This window comes from Microcebus murinus, chromosome 6 (genome assembly GCF_040939455.1).
Source record: "Microcebus murinus isolate Inina chromosome 6, M.murinus_Inina_mat1.0, whole genome shotgun sequence".
In the NCBI taxonomy this organism is placed as follows: Eukaryota; Metazoa; Chordata; class Mammalia; order Primates; family Cheirogaleidae; genus Microcebus; species Microcebus murinus.
This window is the reverse complement of record NC_134109.1, coordinates 92164934-92181626: the sequence shown is the minus strand read 5'-3', so window position 1 is coordinate 92181626 and position 16693 is coordinate 92164934. Positions and strand designations below refer to the sequence as shown.

The window sequence follows — 16693 nt, the reverse complement described above, 5'->3', positions numbered from 1 at the left end:
TTTAAGAGACAAGATCTCATCTCACTCCTGCCAGGGCTAAAGGGCAGTGGCCCAACAGTAGCTCACAGCAGCCTCAAACCCCTGGGCTTAATGAGCCTCCTGCCTCAGCCTCCCAGGTAACTGGGACTAAAGCCGCCACACCCGGCTAATTTTTCTATTTTTTGTACAGAAAGGGTATCATTATGTTGCCCAGGCTGGTCTCAAACTAGGGTCTCAAGCGATCTTCCCGTCTTGACCTCCCAAAGTGCTGGGACTACAGGATTTAAAAAAAAAAAAAAAAAATCACCGATAAAGTCCGCAGAGCCTTAGCGGCTCAACTGTTCTCACTGCAATGTTCAAAGCAAAGTGGGACTGCAGGTTCTCGCTGCTTACGCCCGGCTAGTCCGCGTGGGAGCGGAATCCGGGGCTGATCTGGGGCAGGCAGTGGAAAAATGAGTTCTTAGAGACAGGCCAATAATGTGGAGAGCCCCCTGGGGCAAAGCACAAACCAAACATAAGATATATGAAACATGGGTAAATATCAGCGTATAGAGAGGAGCTGAGAGAAATTATTTCCCAGAATAAGAACCAAAAGGCCTCGTCTGCGGCTCTGCGCCTGCGCCAAACAGCAGCGCGTTTATCAGCGGCACCTCTAGGAGGCACCGTCACGTACGGATTGCGTCTTACGGACCCGCAGGAGCCGAGGACGCTCGCCTTTTCCGGGTCAGGGAGGGGGGGGGAGAGAATCACTTCCGGTCGTCGCGTGACGTCACTTCCTCTCAAGTGTGGCGTTTGGTCGGTGGGGCCCCACGCGGGTTCAACATGCGTATCGAGAAGTGTTATTTCTGTTCGGGGCCAATCTACCCTGGCCACGGCATGATGTTCGTCCGCAACGATTGCAAGGTGAGGCGGCCGAGGCCAACGCGCGCGCCAGCCGCCCTCCCGCGGGCCCTGGGCGCGCCGGTTGGGCGCCGGGTTCTTCTGCGCCTGCCGGAGTTGGCCCGGGATCCCCGCGCTGCTCTTGTGGGAGGGTGGCTCGGCGGGGTACTCCGGCATCAGTCTCTTACTTTGGGAGTTTTTCCTGCCTGCATCCGTAGCGGAGCTGGCCACCGGGACACCGTTAGGATTGGCTGTGATGAGATTCAGGAGCAGTCCCAGCCAGCGCCCACCAGGAATCGGGGGGTCTGTGGGGGCTGTTTGGCTACTCTTGTACATGGGCCAAGTTCTCGATTCCAGTGTTATTTTGTTGAACGTATTCCCAGTCCAGACCAAGGTGTAGAGGTTGCTTAGAAGTGTTGCGTATGTTCTAATAGTAGGGTTATGTATTAAGTTACCGTTGAGAAACTTAGTGAGTTAGTTAAGGTGAGTTAGAGAGGCTGCAAAGACTCAGAATAAAGGGGACATTTATCCTGGATCTTGAATTTCGCGGGAGAAAGAGAGGAGAGGGCATTCTGGGTGCAAGCAAAGGACATTGTGAACACAGGCACAGAACAGAGCAATTACATCTGTTTGAGGAAGTGACTGGATTGTAAATGATAGAGGCTTGGGGTAGGGCTACAAATACAAATATAATAAACCTACAAATGTAACTAATAGATATGAGGCCAAGTTGTGAAAGAGTTTTTGAATGGTGTATTAATTTGCTTTCTCATATCAGAATGAATCCCATTCCTCTGTTTCTCAGAGAAACACATTGTTTCTCAGAATTTGATCTCTCTCACATTTGCTTCTGAATTAATGGGCATTTGTTAAAAATTCAGACTCTTGATTTCCATCAGATCTATTGAGTTGGAATCTTTGAGTGGAGGATCTAATAATCTGTACATTTAACAAGGTGATTTTTTACATACCAAAGAATAACATGTCTGACTTCATCACCTTGTATCTCTGTAATAGACCAAAGGTCTATTACCTAATTAAATTAGGAACAAGAGATCCAGTTGAAAGGGCTCAGAACTATGTTTAAAAACTTAAAAGAGCATGTAGGATGTGTTGAATACTTGCTTAAGGAGCATGATAAGAAATTTATAAAAATGAACAAAAAGGTTGCCAGGTTGGGGTCTAATTCACAGTGGGCAGTGTGATTTTGTAAATGATCTGATCATCATGATTTTATGATTTTGCCCAGCTGAGTATTGGAATTAGAACAGATTGTGGGAGCTATTGAGATCTGGGTATTGTTTTTGTAGACACAGTGGAAGTTCAATTTGATGAGGAAATTTAACAAGGACAGTGTTATGTTAGTTGGAAATCAGCTTGGCCTGAGGAAGACCAGCGGATCCAGAACAGAGTGATGGGGGAAATAGGAAGAAGTAGGGGTCCTGAAACACTAACAAAGAACAAGTGTCTCATCTTTTCTGCCAAATCTGTATCTCCTCAGCTCCTGATCTGAGTTTTCCATTGGATGGGGAAATCCTGCTTGCACCTAACAGTGAGCCTAATGAAAGAGAATTCCTTATTATACATCATATCTTTTTGCTCTCTGAATTAATACCATTGTGCCTAGATGGTTTACTAGAAACTTGAGAGTTATATTTGAATCTTTCACCTTTTGTATCCAATTAACAAGTCCTATCCATTCTGCTTCTGCAAGGATGGTGGTGTCTTTGCCTTCCTTCTGTCCTCCTGTCCTGGATCACATTAGGCACTTGCCACTTTTATAGTCTCTTACCTAGTCTTTCTGTCTTTATTCTCTTAGCTTTTAAGACTGTCTTTCATAGCAATCTCACCTCTTTACTCTTCTTATATGGTTTCTTAAAGGTAGAATTAGTGCTAATGCTCCATATTTTCACATACTTTGCAAACAGGGAGAATATCTACAATTTTAATGAGGCCTTAATAAATGTTTGTTGAATTAGTGGAATAAGAAAAGTCTGAACAACTTTGAGGCCAGGGTATGATGATGGGTCATTTGTTTGCATGTTGAAGACTGACTAGATTAAAAGGGAAACTTGAGCCTCAGAAGCTTTGCCTTACACATAATCCATCCACTACCTACCCCTCTGTAGTTTTAGCCACTTCTTCATAAGTGTTTACAAATTACTTTTACATGATTATAGCTTTATCCCATTGTTGATATCCTAGTCTGATGTTGATCTTTTTTTGGTTCCCAAAGTGAGACTTACCACGTTGCTAGACTAAGCTTTCCAAGACAGGGAACCATGCTTTGATTAATTCTTATATTCCTAGCACCTAATCAGGCACATAGTAGATACTCCTTATTTGCTGATTGAATGTCCTTCACACCTCCAGTGACACCAGTCTCTTCAGATTCTTCTTTGTGCTTTTCAGATAATAACCAATTAGACTTGTCATTGTCTCTGTTTGGAATTGAGAAGATCCAGAACAAGTTCAGTGCTCTCATTAGATCTCAGAAATGGAGATTTGCTTAGGGTTATCTAGTAGGTATGAAATTTAGGAAACTTTTACTTAAAGAGGTTAGCAGTATTTTGGGCTGAAAATACTCAGATGAAATTTACCAATAAAGATTTCATAGTAGGTTACTCTCTAGGAGGCTATAGTAGTTCTCATATTTTCCTAGTCTATTTGAAATTAACTCAGGGTTATAGACATGCTTTCACTCCAGTCTCTTAGGAGAAGGCTATCCTGGAGGCATGGATCTAGATCAGATTAAACTGATATTGTCAGTTTCTAAGGGAACTGTCCTGTGTGTAGTGACCTGCTTGAAGTTCCCCATAGAACAACGTACATATATGGTAAAAAGTATTATGATATGTAATATATATACAACTTTCCTTGGTTTGAAATGTTTATACTGTTTATTTTGATCTATTTTATTACGGGTCACACCTTTTAGGTAAGATAATTACACTTAATTTTCTTTGCCAAGATTCATAAACCTGAAAGAATTACTTTTTCTCTTCACATTTCCTCCAGTAACATAAACAAATTACAGTGTGTTCTAAGATATTACAGAGTAACAAAATAATGCATTTTAGTTTTATAAAATGAGTCCCAGTAAGCCATTTCAGGAACACAGTGAAGCATTATTAAGTTGTAAGTTAGCACTGAAGGCTTAGATCTTTTGGGATAAAGGTGGAGAATTAAAGTAATAAAGAATCTTACTATATCTGTGAATAAATACTTTAGAAAACAAATCTGTTGTCATTTTTAATTGCTTTTAAAAGTATATTGTGCTTTAACAAGAAAAAAGACTAAAAGGAAATTTCAGAATGATTGTTTGAAACTTTTATCCCATTGTGGTATATAGAAAGTGAATTTTGAAAATTATCCTGAATTGAGAAGGGACTTAAAATAACTTTAAATTATTCTTTTTATTCAAGATGATTGTAAGGTTTTACTGTTATTCTATAAAAATGATTAGTAGTTTTTAACCATTTTTTTAAGGACCCTGAGCCTTTAGTTGGGATGACATTTGCTGGTCAAAAAAGAATTCAGTTTCCTTTTAATCTAATGTCTTACACATTTCTAAATGGTGTTGTGAGTAAGTAGAAGGAATTGTGAGTGAGAACCATTGTCATTTCTCAGGCTTTATAGTATTTTTTGTCTAGCAGGGGTAATATGCTAGAACAATTTCTAATGTTGACTTTTCAATATTTTTAACTTACTTTTCTTGTAGGTGTTCAGATTTTGTAAATCCAAATGTCATAAAAACTTTAAAAAGAAGCGCAATCCTCGCAAGGTCAGGTGGACTAAAGCCTTCCGGAAAGCAGCCGGTAAAGAGCTTACAGTGGTGAGTATAGTTAGCTGACAGTATGGTTTTTACATTTTTCAGAATTTTAATTTTTTGGAGGGTGTATGTGATTTAATTATAACAAAACTTCCTGTAATATGATTGGCAAATGCTTTATTTGTTTTTGGCTATGGAAATAATTTCATTCTCACATGATCTTGAAAACCATAATTCTGTAGAATTCTGAAAAGGGAAAAAAATTCTCAGTCCAGTTTTATAGAAGTGATTTTTTTTTATTGTCAGAAAACTATTTTCAGCTCCTGCAAACAAAGAGGAAAATCATTTAAATGGATTGGGGTGAAGTTAGAAATTTCTACTCAAGGGTTTTGAGAGGAAGTTAAGAGATTAGATGAGGACAGCAGTGAGGACTTAGAAGAGGTTTGTAATAGACTCATTTATCAGTTTCTAGATTTCTTTAGCAGAATTTTGTGTCTAAGAGCAGAGAGATTAGTTAGTAGTGTTGGTGTGAAGGGGAATAAGGAAGTCAAGGGGTGAGGGAATTTCATGGGGGGAGCCCTCACCATCATATTGCTATTATTAAATTGATAACAGGATCTATTGAAGCTTGTCCGTATTTGATCCCTGTAAAGGGAGGAGAGGAATGCTTCAGCACAGGCTACTTTTGAGGGAGGAAAGCTCTTTTAATCTATCCCCTCTGTCCATGGCCTCCCTTTCCCCCAAAACCTATGTCCTCTCTCCCACCTCTCTACTGCTAAAGGACAGTATCTACAAGCATTTGCCATGAAGCCCTTCTGTGGCTTCCTTAACGAGAGCTTTTCAATGAAATAAAGATTATTTGACAAGATGCAAGGCCAAATCACAATAATTGTCAGACATACAATTTTCAGTCTGGGTGAGAAGAAGCATAGCACCCCAAATGCCAGTGGCAGCTGCATGAGTGCAGAAAGAATGCCAGTCGCAGTTATATGCTGATTACTAGTTACCTTGTTTTGAGGTTATTGTGGTCTGAACAAAGGTGTGTGTATATGAAAGAAATAGCTAATTACAGAGTTAATACTATTCTATATGCCTATGTCAGATAGGTTTGAAAACCAAGAGATATCTGTAGCTTTTCCCAAATTGCTTTGCATGTTTTTGGGTTAATAGGATCAATGATTGTCAAAATACCCACCACGAGAGAGGTAATCAGTATTTGGAGGGAACCTGAAGAAATGCAGAGCAAATCTTATATCCTTCAGGGTAGCACCACATTTATTTGAAGTTACATATTATTTCCCGCCTTTTTGTTGTAGCAGATAGGTATTTAGCTTGAGCCATATGAAATTCTTGATATTTGGCTTTAATGTGTGAAAAATCGCAATTTCATATGGTTCAACCTAATAAAAAATTTTTTGGCTGTGAGTCTTATCTGGGGATGGGAAATTGAGGAAGCTTTTCCAGTTTGTTTTGTAATCCCCATGATTGTTATATTGCCCTCTGAGGGATGGGAATGATACTCTCCTCTCCATTTGAGAATCACCTGTATATGGAGAGATGTTTTCAGTAGGCTGTCTTATACATGGAGGTATATAAAGGAAAAAAACTTTGAAAATCTGTATTCTCTGAGATCATCCTGGGGGGTGGGGAGGAGACGTTAATCCATGTTCACTTGGAACTCTTGTGAAAAGGAGGACGTTTTAAGAAATGTTTCCTTTCTTAAAACCATATTTTTACCCCCTCTGTTTCCTCTTACAGGATAATTCATTTGAATTTGAAAAACGTAGAAATGAACCTGTCAAATACCAGAGAGAGCTATGGAGTAAAACTAGTAAGTCACAAGGAAATAAAAGGAATTTTCAGGGGAGACTGATTTGGGATATTACTGGTTTGTTGTTTAAATATTAAATTTCTCATTTTCATTGCTTGGCTTTTATTCTTTTATCTTCATTTTAATAATTTTGTTGTATGTATATCTTTTATTAGAAGCTATCCTAAACCCTTTTCAGAATTGGTTGGTGTACCCATTATAAAAATATTATTATTAAATTTGGTACTACTTGAAGTGCCCACCCAAAGATGTAAAAACATACAAAAGTCTGAAAAAAATAGAAATGGAAAAGTTTTGGTGTGAGTGTAACACAGTTAAAATAGACACAAAACCTAATGTACTTTATAAGTTTAGATCTAGTTAAGGGGTATAAGTTGTATTCTGTAAACCTTATGAAATTTATCGGTTTCTTTAAAATTAAAAAGTGTAGCACTTAAGATGATCATTACAAATTTTCTAAGAGAACTTCGAACTGCTTGGTTTAGGTAAAAATGAAATTATAAGCTACTGAAATTCAAAGCAATAAATATCTTTTTTTTTCCCTGATGTAGGCAGAGACTTTACTGAAAAGAGTCCCATGTGTAATGTTAGTGTCTAGAGCTAGCTTATAGATTCTGCTATGTTCCTGTGTGTTTAAGGCCTTTGGCCCTGACTTTTCTTCCTCCCAGGGCTGTTTGTATGCTGTTCTTAAGCATTTCTAGTATTGAATGTGGGCATGATTTGGCTTAGTAACCAGAGTCTCTAAGGCTTAGAATTCCACAAACTTTATCACTCTCCTGATGGATCATAGGTAGGCATCCCTTTCAACACCTTTTCCCAGGTGAGTCACAAGATTTCAGGGGAGGAATTGAAAAGTTGTGGACCTTTGTGGTAGTATTTGACACCTTCTAACGCTTTATCTTCCTGGACCTTGTGGAGAAGTTAGAGTCCAGATTTGGAATTCCCTTTTCCACGTTGCCCTGAGTATTCTGCCCTTTGGTTTTTCTCCCCCTTTCCTCTTTTCCTTCCTCCACTCCCCCTGCCTCGCTTTTTCTTTCAATAAGATCTTTCCCTTCTGTTTTACAGTTAGAAGAAAAGTTACTTTATGAAAAGCAGTTAATTTTTATGGGTTTATAATTTGGTGAGGATTTCTAAAGAGATTAACTTCATAGGATTCTTAAATTGATTCTAAAAGGTACTCTTATCAAGGACATTATTGGAATGTCCTAAAGCATTTCTGGACCCTATTTAGTTTTATTTCATTTTAGCCTTTGTTTTGTTTTTATGTTACTACTTGAGCACAGCAGCTCAAGATTATTTTTTACATATTTTATAGCTACTTTTATTTGGTAGATATTCAATTTGATATTGAAATTGAGGTACCTGTCCCATTTTAGTGATATGTGGATATTCAGTTACTATGACCCTCCATGCTGCTTTCATGTCATTTACATTGCTCTTGAGAAATACTGCTGTGTTCTGTAAGACTTTGTATGCTTTAATAGTGATGTTCTCTGCAGTTCTTAATTTATTTTGACTCACTTTACATTTATTAAGCTCTGCCTGTAGCGTACAAAGAGGCACAGGTCACACATGGTACCTGCCCTCTGGGTACATTTTACTGAGTATTCCTATTTTATTGTTTTTGTTAGGTGATAATTAGTTCAGGTATTATCACAGGCTCTCGTTCCCTTGCCCATCTTATTTATACATCTGTAAATTGTGTAAGAAGCAATGCTCTATTGATTTTTTTCTGCATGGATTTTGTTATCCTTTTGTATTGGGATCCTAAAATTAGATTTTTTGAAGATGATCTGCTGGGTAGACAAGTATGAGAGTCTTTTGGAACTTCAGATTGTTTCCTGCTGTTTTATGTAATTAATAAATGTCATCAGTAGTGTTCCAGAAACATATATTAACCTTCTGAGAGATTTGTTGATTCCCCACACCCCTTATGTTTCAGTATCATTTTGTCTATAAACTAATCTGTTGACAGTATTCTATATCCATTGCTTACATTATTGAATTGTGTGAGGATGTGGATTGAACCTGTCCTCAGTTGCTCTTAGGTGCAATTGTTAAGGTGCTGATGTACACAGAAATAGTAGTAGTAGAACTTCAGAAGCAAGAATACTAGGAAGAATAGTTTGTTTTATCTCTCGTATCTCTCTATATTGCAGACCAATTTTTAATGTGTATCAGATGCTTTTTACATTCAAAATGTTTCAGTCTTCTGGAATGTTTGGAAATACAGTATATTATTCTTTAGAAAGAATGTACCTGCCACTTGTGTTTGTTTCCCTTATGCTTAACCTTAAGGTGTAGAAATGCTTCTGAGTACTAGAACTTGTCCTTACCATTTTTACTAAAAGGCAAAGAAAGAAAAAAAAGTTATATATCCAGCATATTATTAATTCTAAGCTGTACCATATACAAATGTATAGTTGACATTTTCTTTTTTCTTTTCTTCCCTTTGCCTTTCCCTGCCTTTTCCTTCCTTTGCTTTCTTGGTGAGGTCTTACTCTGTCACCCACGCTGGAGTGCAGTGGTTTGGTCACAGCTCAGTGTAACCCTTTTAACTCCTGGGGTCAAGCAGTCCTCCTGCCTCAGCCTCCTGAGCACCTAGGACTATATGAGCGTGCCACCATGCCTGGCTAAATTTTTTAAAAAGATTTTTTGTAGAGATGGAGTCTTGCTATGTTGCCCAGGCTGGTCTCAAATTCCTGTTCTCAAGCGATCTTCCTGCATCGGCCTCCCGAAGTGCTGGGATTTCAGGCGTGAGCCAGCTGTAGTACTCATTTTAATATCAGAGGTCCTGTGGATCCTCCTGGATGATTTTGTTAAAATGCAGATTCAGATACTGTAGGTCTGTGGGGCCTGAGATTTTGCATTTCTAACAAGCTCCCAGGTGATGACAATTTTACTGGTCCCAGACTACATTTTTTTTTTTGAGACAGAGTCTCACTGTTGCCCAGGCTAGAGTGAGTGCCGTGGCGTCAGACTAGCTCACAGCAACCTCAAACTCCTGGGCTCAAGCAATCCTCCTGCCTCAGCCTCCTGAGTAGCTGTGACTACAGGCATGTGCCACCATGCCTGGCTAATTTTTTCTATATATATTAGTTGGCCAATTAATTTCTTTCTATTTATAGAAGAGACAGGGTCTCGCTCTTGGTCAGGCTGGTTTTGAATTCCTGACCTGGAGCAATCCTGCCGCCTCGGCCTCCCAGAGTGCTAGGATTACAGGCGTGAGCCACCATGCCCTGCCCCAGACTACATTTTTAAAAAAGTTTTTATTTTGGCTTAATTTCAGACTTTACAGAAAAGTTGCAGGAGTAAAATTCTCTGATACCCTTCAACCAGATTCTCTGAATGTTAATATTTTATTAAATTAACTTTCTTTTTCCCTGTCTCTCCTTTCCCTCTCCTGCCCTTCCTTTCTTCCTTCAGTATATAATTTTTTTCTAAACTGTTTAAATATACATAATGCTTCTTTATCCCTAAATAGCTTAATGTGTATTTCCAAAAAGAACATTCTGCCATATAACTACAATGTAATTATTAAAATCAAGAAATTAACATTGATAAAATATTATTATCTAATTGCAAACCTATTCCTATGTCTCCAGTCATTCCAATAATATACTTTATTGCAAAAGTTGTAGGAATAGGTCTCTTTAGTCTCTTAATCTTTGACATTTCAGGACTTTGCCTTGATATTTCATGACATTCACAGTTTTGAAGAATATGAACCAGGTACCCTTATCTGGGTTTGTCCATTGATTCCTCAAGATTAGGTTTGGGCAATGCACTTTAGGCAAGAACACCAGAGACGTGATGTTGAGATCTTAGTGTGTCTTGTCAGGAGACACATGTTGTCCATTAGTCCCATTACTGGCAGTATTAACTTTGATCATTTGGTTAAGGTGGTGTCTGCCCAGTTTTTCCACTGGAAAGTTACTATTTTATTTGTAATTAATAAGCATATTGTGGGGAGATACTTTAAGACTATATGGCTGTCCTGTTCTTCTTTAGATCCACAGACTACACTTTAAGGAGCTAGAGCAGAAGTTGTATCTAGTATGGTAGCCACTAGCCATAGTGGTACTAAGCACTTGTAATGTGGCTAGTCTGAATTGAGATGTGCTATAAATAGAAAATACATGCTGGATTTTGAAGAGTTATTATGAAAACAGAAATAAAATCTCTCATTAATAATTTTTTGTATTGATTACATGTTAAATGACAGTATTTTAGACTTATGGGTTAAATAAAATATGTCATTAAATTTCTTCCTATTCCTCTTTCTTTATTTTGTATATACTAAAAAATTTAAAATTACTTATGTGGTTTTTCTTATATTGGACAGTGCTGATACAGATTCTAGAACATAGTTGGATTAAGCTCCCTTATAGCCAGGGCTCCTGTAGACATCTTCCAAAACTGTTGGATTTTAGTGATTGAGAACATGGCAGTATTGATTGATTGGTTCATTCTACCAGTATTCATCATGTGCTGACCATATCCCAGGCACTTGAAGAAAACATGTTTATGACCTGAAAGGTGCTGTGTTTATTCAAGGAGATAACAAGCTGAGAATGGGATTAGTTGCCAATAATCCAAGTTCTCTTTAAAATAAAATTTGAAAAGCAATGAGCTAGTTTAAAGTGGAAGGAAAACTTACTAGCAGGAAAGGCTGCTATTGAATAAAAATTCCAGAAGCGATAGTTACGAAAGAGAAAGTTGACAGTGCTGTTAGTCAAGATTATATATTTTCTTCAGCTTTTTCAGTAGGGCTTGTTTTTACAATGAATGTTTTCATTTAAATAGAAGTGTTTGTTAAAGCACTCGTTGGTTATAATCATGCTGGCTGCTTGAATGTGCATAAATTTGCTAACTTTTATGAATTTTTTTGTAGTTGATGCAATGAAGAGAGTTGAAGAGATCAAACAGAAACGCCAAGCCAAATTTATAATGAACAGGTATGAATATTTGTATAGAGTAACTGTTAGAAAGATAATTAATAGTAGGTATCTAGAGACATTCATATTTTTTCCTTAACTTTTTATTTTGACATAGCTTCACTCTTACAAAAAATTTGCAAGGATAATATGAAGAACTCTTGTATATTGTTAGCATTTTACCACATTTACTTTATCTTTGTCAGCTATGTATAGTAAGTTGAAGACATATTGCCCTTTCCTTCTAAGTATATTTCAGTGTATATAACCCCAAAATAAGAACAATTCTGTTAAATAAACACAGTGTGGTTACCAAAGCCAGGAAATTAACATCGAGGTAATACATTGCATAATTTATAGTCCTTGCTTAGATTTCGTTAATTGTTAATGTCCTTTATAGCAACAGAAAATCCTGGATCATGCTTTACATTTGGTGGTCGTATCTCTTCAGGCTTCTTTAGTCTGAACAGTTTCTCATGTACCTTACGTGACAGTGACATTTTTGAATAGTACTGGCAGGGTTAATTTATACAATGTTTCTCAATTTGGGTTCCTCTGATGTTTCCCTCATGATTAGTTTCTGGCTAGGCACCTTTGGCAGGAATCTTAAGAAGTGATGGTGTGTCCTCCTTGTGCATCATGTCAGAGGCACACGTGTCACCTTGCTGGTGATGTTACATTTGATCACTTGTTTAAGGAGGTGTCTGTCAAGTTTCTCCACTGGAAAGTAGAGAATTTTTTCCCCTTGTAACAAATACTTATTTTTGGAGAGGTTCATTGAGAGCAAAAGCCTGTTCCTCTTCCAACTTGTACCTCTTGGTTTTATTAATAGCATCCATTAGAGAGCCTTGTCTGAATCAGTTACTATTGTTCCTGTTACCAAATGGTGGTTTTTCTAATTCCATCATTTCTTTTACACTTCTTATTTGGCTTTCTCATGTAAGAAAGAGCTTTCCCTTTCCCCTCACTTTAAAAACACACTCCTTTATTCATATCACGTCTATGTGTATTCATGGATTTTTATGGTATTCAGTGGGTTATAATCTTTTATTGTCATTATTTATTTTGATGTTCTCAGCGGGCCAAGTTTGACCCTGCCAGTTCCTTCAGGCAGGCTCTCGTGTCATTTTGACAATTTCTCATTTTCTTTGAGGGCTCTCTTGTTTTATGGCTAATAAGATGTCTCAAGACTCATCTTGTACTTCCCCTGCCCCAGCCTGGAGCCAGCTATTTTGTTCAGAGCAAGAGCATTGGTCTTTAATCACTGTGGAATGTGTCATAGAAAAGAAGCATGTACCAGCAGTTTACTAGCTTAAAAAATGTTAAAGCATTACAGAAAAGGAGCCTAAATGTTTGGGAACTAGTTTGTTAGCATTTTAGACCATCATATGTGTTTTGTGCTTTTGTAATTACTGAATTTTTTTTTTTTTTTTAATTACATAACAGAGACTGTTATCTATTTGAGGAGAAAAGATCTGGGCACTTTGACAATTAGAGATTGTTTCATGTAGTAGAGTACTACATGTGTATAATAAATGTTAATCTCTGAGATTTGTTAATTCTTTTCTTCAGTCACATCCTGCATTCACTCAGTAAATATGTTCATTGAGCCCTATTTTGTGCCAGACTAGGTACAGGGATATGATGAATGAATAAGTTGTGGTAGTATAGAAGTCCTGTTTAAGCTATTTAGGAACTAAAAATCCTTTTGAATTTGAATCAATAGGGAAGAAAATGTAGATCTATAAGGGCTTAACAGGTCACTTTACCTTAAATTTCGGAATAAATATAAAGTAGATATCTGTTAGGTTAAGTTCACCGCTTGCCATTTGGGAATGAGGGTTGGGGAGGAAGGGGAGAAGAAAAGGGAGTGAACAGAAGGGCAGTCGTGTAGTTTCCATTTCCCATTTGTGTGGTCAACTTAATTAGGGAAATTTAATAGCTGTATTGTGAATTAATATCTCTTGTAGTTTTATTAACTGAAATTTTGGTTTTGGTATGTTTTATCCTAGATTGAAGAAAAATAAAGAACTACAGAAAGTTCAGGACATCAAAGAAGTCAAACAAAGCATCCATCTTATCCGAGCGCCTCTTGCAGGTAAGTACTGCATTTACAGGACTTTTCTGTTTTAAGTTAGAGAAATGAAAAAATCTAGATTTTTGTGGTCTGTATAATTGGGTACCAATTAACTTTGGGTATTTTTTCATTTAAATGTTGTCTTTCAAAGTACATTTATGATATGACTTGGTTTATAAAAATATAATTTATTCAGTATATTTCCCAGTTGCTGTCAATCTCTATTGCAAATGGTATTTCTTTTTCCTCTTCATTAAATTCTTCCCCAAGTTAGGCAAAATGATTTGAGTAATAATTTCATGGATGATTTTGCATCATAAATGTTCTGATTAAAGGACAGTGTTTTTATTAGTGGTTCTCAAACTTTGGTTGGTATTGGAATTACCTGGGGAACTTAGTATAAATACAAAGGTTCAGGCCCTTTTGAGTCTGGGCCTCTGTTTAGTAGCATTCCAAATGATTCTGATACTCAGGTTTGAGGACTACTGTTTTATATGAAAGCCTTCTCTTTGTGATTATGTTACTTACTGGTAGTCACCCATTTGGGCAGTTGTTGATTTGTGTAGTTTGTGAGGTGCTAGAAAACTGATCTTTTACTCAGCTGGCACCATCCATTATGAAATTTACTTATGCAGGCTAAAGGGAGAGAAGTTTTGCCTAAACCTTAGTAAAAGTCAAATTCTATAATCACATGTCAAATAGATTTGTGTAAAGGTCCTACCTGAGTTATTGTAGAAAATTTTATTAAAACAGACAAAATCCTGGAGCATTTGTTTAACATGTTGATGATACTAACTGATACTCAGAAAGCAACATGAGTGAATCATTGTTATCTAATTTTTTAGGTAGTCCTGTTTGAGGTAGATAATACAGTAGACAGTGACCAGAACAGGGACCTTAGAATCTAGATGACCAATGTTTAAATACCAGCTCTTTGCCTGACTTGACTTACTGGCTGAGTGACCTTGGGCAGGTTAATCTGTACTTGTGCTTCAGTTGTGTCATCTTTAAAATGGGGGTTGTTATGAGGGTGAAATGATATGTGTATATACAGTGCTTACTTTATGCATGAATATGATAAGGCCTTTATAAATTTAGCTATTATTATCTTTAAATTTCTTAGAAATGGCTAATAATATTACAAAACATACAAAATCCTTTATAAAATGTTGATATGAATTCTGTAAGGACACACTGGATTAAGTTTTTAATTTTTAAATTTATTTTTGTTAAAGGTAAAGGAAAGCAGCTGGAAGAGAAAATGGTACAGCAATTACAAGAGGATGTGGACATGGAAGATGTTTCTTAAAAATCTCACTGTAATCATTTTTATATGTACATTTGAAAGTGTCCTTTGGAGACTAGAACTTCTAAGTTATTGATTTATTTTTTACATAAGGTCACTCAAATGAAAGGTGATTAAAAATGTATTTCCTACATTGCTGTCTGCAAAACATCAGATAGTATGGATGTTAGATTGCATCTCAATGTTAAGCCTTCACTGATAGATGTGCTTATGTAAATTATGAAAATTCTGTTTGTAAATACAGAAATGAATTATGGACAAAATGGTCATGCCATTTGGATAATGGCACTAGAGAACATCTGTGTAATAACTAAGGAGAAAAATTCTGGCTAGTGATATGTAAAATAAAATTTTCTTTGCAGTAAAATTCTCTTTATTAATGTTATAGAAGGGGAGATACAACAAGGAACTAACAATTTGTGACTATCAGCTTCAAGTACTCTTTTATTTTGATTAGTATTTCCTGTTTTGGGTTATTAGCATCTTACAAGAAGAGCATAATGGCCTCTTCTTGTGAAGCCTAATTATACTGAACTGTTCTGGCTTGGTTTCCCTATGGATGTTGATGATGAAAGCTGAATAATCTTTGCCTAAATGGCACTATGTAATTTCCACTTTGGAGTATACTCAGTTCTAACTTGTGATTCCTGGTACAACAGGCTGTATTTTTCTAGCCCAGCAGTGATCTAGAAGCAGAGGAATCCCAGTGCCTTTGAAAATTTTTTGTGTGTGATTTTCTGTATAAAAGCTCCTGATTATTTTTGGAAAATAGAGTTTATGGGTAGAACATCTGTCCATTAGTTGTACATAAAATGAGACCATTTCAAAAGTAATGCTGCATTTTATTAATCCACTCATGTATTGATGGGCACCCCATAATATTCTGAAATAAAAAAAGTAAATAATGCTGATATATTTATTATTTAAAGGCACTAAATAAAGATATGAAGTATCGGTTATTTGGAAGAAAATAACTTCCTCTACACATACTACTTAAGTAGGAGATATATTTTATTATAGAAAAATATATACTTTGTGCTTCTCTATTTCTATATTGTTTATAACTTTAAGTGTAAGAATATTAACTATCAGTTTGTATACTGATAATAATGTCAATTATAATTCTGCTAGGGCAGAATTTAGAATAAATTACAAATTGGGGGTTCTATTTTTTTTTTGAGATAAGAGTCTCGCTCTGTTGCCCTGAATTAGAGTACAGTGGCATCATCATAGCTCACTGCAACCTCAAACTTCTGGGCTCAAGTGATCCTCCTGCCTCAGCCTCTGAGTAGCTGGGACTAGGCACTCACCACTGTTCATGGCTACTTTTTCTATTTTTGGTAGTGACAGGGTTTCACTCTTGTTCAAGCTGGTCTTGAACTCCTGACTTCAAGTGATCCTCCTGCCTTGTCCATCCAGAGTGCTAGGATTACAGGTGTGTGAGCCACTGCACCTGGCTGAGTTTGTATTTTTTATTTTAGTATTAGATAGTAAAAAAGTAGACCAGTCACTGGAACAATGGTTAGAAGACCTCAATTCCAGTGTGGTTTTTCCTGTGTTCTTATTTGTGAAGTACAACTCATTTTTAAGCAACATTATTGATGTGAAGATTAGGGGAAATAATATGTGACGAAAGACATTTGTAAAATTTCTTGAAGTTTTGAATGCATACTATATTCATGTCTTTTTAAATATAAACATGTTTAAATTTGCATACTATTAGGATATAAGTTTTCTACCTTGCTGATTAGGAAGGAGCAAGCTGCTCTTGCCTTGAGACCCTCAATTAGGGGTAATTGGGTTGAATAGAAGAGCTGACATCACCTCTTGGGGTTAGTATCCAGGCAGTTCTCTTCACTGTCATGATTTCATAGTATTTTGAGAACCCAGGTATCATTTTAAACTATATGGA

At 36.8% G+C, this 16693-nt stretch overlaps 1 protein-coding gene across 1 annotated transcript; it reads left to right on the top strand.

Annotated features, from left to right (window-relative positions):
* Positions 1-733: 733 nt before the first annotated feature.
* Positions 734-15148, top strand: RSL24D1 (ribosomal L24 domain containing 1). Its single transcript, XM_012783100.2, has 6 exons — positions 734-882; positions 4580-4693; positions 6389-6461; positions 11356-11419; positions 13411-13496; positions 14711-15148. The coding sequence occupies exons 1-6, from the start codon at positions 802-804 to the stop codon at positions 14782-14784; spliced, it is 492 nt and encodes a 163-aa protein (XP_012638554.1). The 5' UTR covers positions 734-801; the 3' UTR covers positions 14785-15148.
* The last annotated feature ends 1545 nt before the right edge of the window (positions 15149-16693 follow it).

What these genes read in the sequence shown, in the direction of transcription:
- RSL24D1 (XM_012783100.2), top strand. Translation starts at nt 802, where the DNA reads ATGCGTATCGAGAAGTGTTATTTCTGTTCGGGGCCAATCTACCCTGGC. An exon ending in TCGTCCGCAACGATTGCAAG is followed by an intron (nt 883 to 4,579) that starts GTGAGGCGGCCG and finishes CTTTTCTTGTAG; the next exon opens with GTGTTCAGATTTTGTAAATC. An exon ending in GCCAAATTTATAATGAACAG is followed by an intron (nt 11,420 to 13,410) that starts GTATGAATATTT and finishes GTTTTATCCTAG; the next exon opens with ATTGAAGAAAAATAAAGAAC.